Source organism: Salvelinus sp. IW2-2015, unplaced genomic scaffold (genome assembly GCF_002910315.2).
Source record: "Salvelinus sp. IW2-2015 unplaced genomic scaffold, ASM291031v2 Un_scaffold6897, whole genome shotgun sequence".
NCBI classification, from domain to species: Eukaryota; Metazoa; Chordata; class Actinopteri; order Salmoniformes; family Salmonidae; genus Salvelinus; species Salvelinus sp. IW2-2015.
In genome coordinates this window covers 3,694-10,288 of record NW_019948158.1, presented here as the reverse complement: position 1 = coordinate 10,288, position 6,595 = coordinate 3,694, and the positions used below count along the sequence as shown (strand labels likewise).

At 44.5% G+C, this 6,595-nt stretch overlaps 1 protein-coding gene and 1 long non-coding RNA gene across 2 annotated transcripts; one reads left to right on the top strand and one right to left on the bottom strand.

Annotated features, from left to right (window-relative positions):
* Nucleotides 1-826: 826 nt before the first annotated feature.
* LOC112079096 (methionine synthase-like) lies at nucleotides 827-4,300 on the bottom strand. Its single transcript, XM_024145138.2, has 3 exons — nucleotides 3,848-4,300; nucleotides 1,989-2,178; nucleotides 827-851 (listed from the first exon to the last, which is right to left on the bottom strand). The coding sequence occupies exons 1-2, from the start codon at nucleotides 3,962-3,964 to the stop codon at nucleotides 2,041-2,043; spliced, it is 255 nt and encodes an 84-aa protein (XP_024000906.1). The 5' UTR covers nucleotides 3,965-4,300; the 3' UTR covers nucleotides 827-851; nucleotides 1,989-2,040.
* Nucleotides 4,301-5,483: 1,183 nt separating this feature from the next.
* On the top strand, nucleotides 5,484-6,239 carry LOC139027029 (uncharacterized). The gene is made up of 3 exons (XR_011479060.1): nucleotides 5,484-5,548; nucleotides 5,633-5,683; nucleotides 6,185-6,239. It is a non-coding gene; the product is annotated as an uncharacterized lncRNA (long non-coding RNA).
* The last annotated feature ends 356 nt before the right edge of the window (nucleotides 6,240-6,595 follow it).

Sequence of the window (6,595 nt, the reverse complement as noted above, 5' to 3'; positions counted from 1 at the left end):
CCAGAGACTCAGTCAACTAGATACCTGGAAAACACCAGAGACTCAGTCAACTTGATAAAACTGCGGAAAAACCCAGAGACTCGAGTAACTAGATACTGGAAAAACAAGAGACTCAGTCAACTAGATACCTGGAAAACAAACAAGAGACCAGTCAACTAGATACCTGGAAAACCACCAGAGACTCAGTCAACTAGATACCTGGAAAAAACACCAGAGACTCAGTCAACTAGATCCCTGGAAAAACACCAGAGACTCAGTCACTAGATACCCTGGAAAAACCAAAAAACAACACCAGACTCAGTCAACTAGATACCTGGAAAAACACAGAGACTAGTCAACTGATACTGGAAAAACACCAGAGACTCAGTCAACTTAGAATACCTGGGAACACCAAGACTCAGTCAACTAGATACCTGGAAAACCCACTCAGTCAACTAGATACCTGGAAAAACACCAGAGACTCAGTCAACTGATACCTGAAAAAACACCAAGAGACTCAGTCAACTAGATACCTGGAAAAACACCAGAGACTCAGTCAACTAGATACCTGGAAAAACACCAGAGACTCAGCACAGATACCTGGAAAACACCAGAGACTCAGTCAACTAGATACGCTGGAAAAAACACAGAGACTCAGTCAACTAGATACCTGGAAAAACACCAGAGACTCAGTCAACTATACCTGGAAAACACCAGAGACTCAGTCACCTTGAATACCTGGAAAACACCAAGGACTCAGTCAACTAGATACCTGGAAAACACCAGAGACTCAGTCAACTTGATACTGGAAAACACAGAGATCAGTCAACTAGATACCTGGAAAAACACCAGAGACTCAGTCAACTTGATACCTGGAAAAACCAGAGATATGTCACTAGATACCTGGAAAAACACAGAGACTCAGTCAACTTGATCCTGGAAAAACACCAGAGACTAGTCAACTAGATACCTTGGAAAAACACCACAGAGACTCAGTCAACTAGATACCTGGAAAAACACCAGAGACTCAGTCAACTAGATCCTGGAAAACCACACAGAGACTCAGTCAACTAGATACCTGGAAAAACACAGAGACTCAGCAACTGATCCTGGAAAACACAGAGACTCAGTCAACTAGATACCTGGAAAAACACCAGAGACTCAGTCAACTAGATACCTGAAAAACACCAAGAGACTCAGTCAACTAGATACCTGGAAAACCAGAGACTCAGTCAACTAGATAACCTGGAAACAACACCAGAGACTCAGTCACTAGATAACCTGGAAAATTAGAGACTCAGTCCACTAGATACTGAAAACACCAGAGACTCAGTCAACTAGATACCTGGAAAAACACCAGAGACTCAGTCACTAGATACTGGAAAAACACCAGAGACTCAGTCAACTAGATACCTGGAAAACACCAGAGACTCAGTCAACTAGATACCTGGAAAACACCAGAGACTCAGTCAACTAGATACTGGAAAAACACCAGAGACTCAGTCAACTAGATACCTGGAAAAACACCAGAGACTCAGTCAACTAGTACCTGGAAAAACACCAGAGACTCAGTCAACTAGATACCTGGAAAAAACACCAGAGACTCAGTCAACTAGATACCTGGAAAAACACCAGAGAACTCAGTCAACTAGATACCTGGAAAACACACCAGAGACTCAGTCAACTAGATACCTGGAAAAACCGAGATCAGTCAACTAGATCTGGGAACACCAGAGATCATCATCGTCAAAAAACCTCATTTAGAGACTTCCTCAAGCGGCTGGGATTTTGGGGGGTAGTTATCAGTCATAAAAGCAACAACACAGAAACTACTCTACACCCCCCCCCACCCATCTAATTAGACCTTTATCTGCACTGATAGGAGAAGACTGGACAGGTGAAAACAATATGGCTGGAAGCTCCTCATGAGTTGTCTTTCACCTGGTCAGTTGTTTTCAGATCAAGTTTCAGATGAAAAGTAGAGGAGGTGGTGAGAGAAAGAGCTTTACCCGTCTTGTCCTCCACCTCCGCCCACGTCCACTGGCGGTCTTCTCAGTGTGGTCAGGCTGGGAGGGGTATCCTGCGGCCGGCCTGGATGCCCTCGTAACGGATCTGTGCAATGTCCTCAGTCGGGAGTTTTCCTCCCGCTATAGGCCCATAGCTCCCGACGCACCTGGCGTGGAGCTCCTCGGCAAACGCCTGGCGGGCGGGAGACGTACAGACCTTTAGCTTCTCACGGACTCTCACTGTTCCGACTGGCCTTTTTAGTGGCTTCCTATTGGCCTGTAGTTAGTCTGTCAGGTACGGCTTCCTATTGGCTGTAGTGATCAGTCTGTCATGTACGGCTTCCTATTGGCCTGTAGTTATCAGTCATGTATGGCTTCCTATTGGCCTGTAGTTAGTCTGTCATGTATGGCTTCCTATTGGCCTGTAGTTAGTCTGTCATGTATGCTCTTCCTATTGGCCTGTAGTTATCAGTCATGTACGGCTTCCTATTGGCCTGAGTTATCAGTCTGTCATGTAGGCTTCCTATTGGCCTGTAGTTATCAGTCATGTCGGCTTCCTATTGGCCTGTAGTTATCAGTCATGTACGGCTTCCTATTGGCCTGTAGTTATAGTCATGTACGGCATCCTATTGGCCTGTAGTTATTCAGTCTGTCATGTATGGCTTCCTATTGGGCTGTAGTGATCAGTCTGTCATGTACGGCTTCCTATTGGCCTGTAGTTATCAGTCTGGCATGTACGGCTTCCTATTGGCCTGTAGTTATCAGTCTGTCATGTACGCTTCCTATTGGCCTGTAGTTTCAGTCTGGCATGTATGGCTTCCTATTGGCCTGTAGTTATCAGTCTGTCATGTACGGCTTCCTATGGCCTGTAGTTATCAGTCTGTCATGTATGGCTTCCTATTGGCCTGTAGTTATCAGTCTGTCTGTACGGCTTCCTATTGGCCTGTAGTTATCAGTCTGGATGTACGGCTTCCTATTGGCCTGTAGTTATCAGTCTTGGCATGTACGGCTTCCTATTGGCCTGTAGTTAAGTCTGTCATGTGGCTTCCTATTGGCCTGTGTTATCAGTCTGTCATGTACGGCTTCCTATTGGCCTGTATGATCAGTTCTGTCTGTACGGCTTCCTATTGGCCTGTAGTTGATCAGTCTGTCTGTACGCGCTTCCTATTGGCCTGTAGTTATCAGTCTGTCATGTACGGCTTCCTATTGGCTGTAGTTATCAGTCTGTCATGTACGGGCCTTCCTATTGGCCTGTAGTTATCAGTCTGTCATGTATGGCTTCCTATTGGCCTGTAGTTATCAGTCCTGTCATGTATGGCTTCCTATGTGGCCTGTAGTTACAGTCTGTCATGTATGGCTTCCTATTGGCCTGTAGTTAGTCAGTCTGTCATGTTATGGCTTCCTATTGGCCTGTAGTTATCAGTCAGTCATGTATGGCTTCCTATTGGCCTGGTAAGTTATCAGTCTGTCATGTATGGCTTCTATTGGCCTGTAGTTTCAGTCTGTCATGTATGGCTTCCTATTGGCCTGTAGTTATCAGTCAGTCATGTAGGCTTCCTATTGGCCTGTAGTTATCAGTCAGTCATGTTGGCTTCCTATTGGCCTGTAGTTAGTCTGTCATGTATGGCTTCCTATTGGCCTGTAGTTATCAGTCAGTCATGTATGGCTTCCTATTGGCCTGTAGTTATCAGTCTGTCATGTATGGCTTCCTATTGGCCTGTAGTTATCAGTCAGTCATGTATGGCTTCCTATTGGCCTGTAGTTATCAGTCAGTCGTGTATACCTCAGCTAGACGTCAGTATAGTAACACTAGAGTCCATACCTCAGCCAGGCGGTCAGTATAGTAACACTAGAGTCCATACCTCAGCCAGGCGGTCAGCCAAAGCCTTGACCATGATACTGTTGTAGTCGTCTCCCTGGGTCTCAAACTGTTTGCTCAGCTCCTCCGCTCCGAACACAGCTACAGCAAACATCCCCATGTAGTCGGACACACCGCTGGCCCTCGGGGCCACGAAGTCAGACAGGCAGTAGTAGGGGTCTGAGCTGGCACTGTCCTTCTCTGCCTACAAGACAAAACACAGGTATCTTACATATACATGCTTGTTATTAGGGTCGACCCTATTTAGGCCGCTGGTCCATTGATTGGTCGACCCAGATGTCTTTAGTCGAGCAGTAGCAACACAATAAAAACAATTGGTGTACGAGACACCTTTCTGATTGGCTCCTGTCTGATTGGACTGATCCATTGTGGAGGTCTGTCTGATTGGCTCCTGTCTCAGTGGACTAATCCATTGTAGAGGTCTGTCTCAGTGGACTAATCCATTGTAGAGGCCTGTCTCAGTGGACTAATCCATTGTGGAGGCTGTGGGGGTGACACAGTCCATCAGTCCAAGACATGTGCTACTGAAATTAGATATGGTTATATTATGTCAGAACAATGGCGCAACACTAACAATGCACTGTCAACTGTGGGACCTTATATAGACAGGTGGGACTCCAATCAAGTTGTAGAAACATCCAGGATGATCAATGGAAACAGGATGCACCTGAGTTCAATTCTTCGAGCCTCATAGCAAGGTATCTGTTTTTTATTTGTAATAAATATAAAAACCTGTTTTTGCTTTCTGATTACGGTGTATTGATGGATGTATATAATGTAACAAAATGTGGAAAAAGTCAAAGGGTCTGAATACTTTGCATTGTATATAGGCTGTATCAATCAACAACTTGTTCATGTCACCACACAGCATACGAGTTGTTCATGATGTGAAATGCAATCAAGCATTTCACTTTTAAAATAATTAAGAGTAAACAATAAATAGGCCTAAAACGTTCCGTTTCAGAAATTTCATTCACGAATGAGACTTTTTGAATCAGACCAGCTCAGTGAATGTAGTTGATTTGATTAAAAAAACACAGGATGTTTATATATATGGACAAATACGTTTTAATATTTAGACCAATCAATTGGTCAAAAAAGAACAGATGATTCCGGGTCGACCAAGTTTTTTTTTTGTTTGTCGGGACAGTCTTCTTGTTTATAGATTTAATAATGGAAATTAATTGAACACAGACGCACACAGACCCCGCCCACACACACAGACCCCGCCCCACACACAGACCCCACCCCCACTACAGACCCACCCCCCACTACAGAACCACACCCACATAAGACCCCACATACAGGACCCGCCTAAGACCCCGCCACCCACACACATGGAACTAACACCCCTGTTCCATATCTCCTCTGCTACTCACCTGTTGGGTAGTCCGTAGAAGGTGGCGAGGGGCGTGGCGGAGCGAGGTGTGACGTCATGATCGTACACCTGGATGTCGTCTCCTACATTCGGGCGGCAGAAGCCCACAGGCCACGCCCACAAGAGACCTTATTATCTATCAGTCTGTTGAGGAGCCGCTGGGCGTCGTCAAACACCTCCGAGTCCTCACTGTACAGGTCCATTATAACATGACATTATTATCTATCAGTCTGTTGAGGGGTGAGCGTCATCAAACAGCCTCCTCACCTGTACAGGTTCATTATAACATGACATTATTATCTATCAGTCTGTTGAGGAGCGCTGCGTAGTCACACAGCTCCTCACCTGTACAGGTCCATTATAAATTATAACATGATTATTATCTATCAGTCTGTTTGAGGAGTCGCTGGGCGTCACCACACAGCCTCCTCACCTGTACAGGTCATTATAAATTATAACATGACATTATATCTATCAGTCTGTTGAGGGGTCGCTGGCGTCACCACACAGCCTCCTCACCTGTACAGGTCCAGTTATAACATATAACATGACATTATATCTATCAGTCTGTTGAGGGGTGCTGGGCGTCATCACACAGCTCCTCACCTGTTACAGGTCCATCTATAACATGACATTATTATCTATCTAGTCTGTTGGGAGCGCGTGGACGTCATCACTCGCTCCTCACCTGTACAGGTCATTATAAATTATAAATGACATTATTATTATGGTCTGTTGAGGAATCGCTGGACGTCATCACACAGCCTCCTCACCTGTACAGGTCCATTAATAACATTATAACATGACATTATTATCTATCAGTCTGTTGAGGAGCCGTGGCGTACCACACAGCCTCCTCACCTGTACAGGTCCATTATAACATTATTATCTATCAGTCTGTGAGAGCGCTGGAGTCACCAACACAGCTCCTCACCTGTACAGGTCCATTATAACATTATAACATGACATTATTATCTATCAGTCTGTTGAGGAGCCGTGGGCGTCATCACAACAGCCTCCTACCTGTAATATATATTAACCTGTAATCACACAATATTTATATTACACTGTTAACACCACAGTACAATATTATATTACACCTGTCAATAACCACAGGTACAATATTACACCTGTCAATCAACCACAGGTACAATATTAACCTGTCAATAACCACATATATTATATTACACCTGTCAATCAACCACAATATCATATTACACCTGTCAATCAACCACAGGTACAATATTACACCTGTCAATCAACCACAATTTATATTACACCTGTCAATAACCACAATATCATATTACACCTGTCAATCAACCACAGTACAATATTATATTACACCCTTTGTCA

Bases quoted from the DNA above. Each gene is read 5' to 3' on its own strand.
- LOC112079096 (XM_024145138.2), bottom strand. From the start codon at position 3,964: ATGGGGATGTTTGCTGTAGCTGTGTTCGGAGCGGAGGAGCTGAGCAAA. The intron at 2,179-3,847 runs GTATGGACTCTA...CCCGCCCGCCAG, and splicing joins TGGCTGACCGCCTGGCTGAG to GCGTTTGCCGAGGAGCTCCA.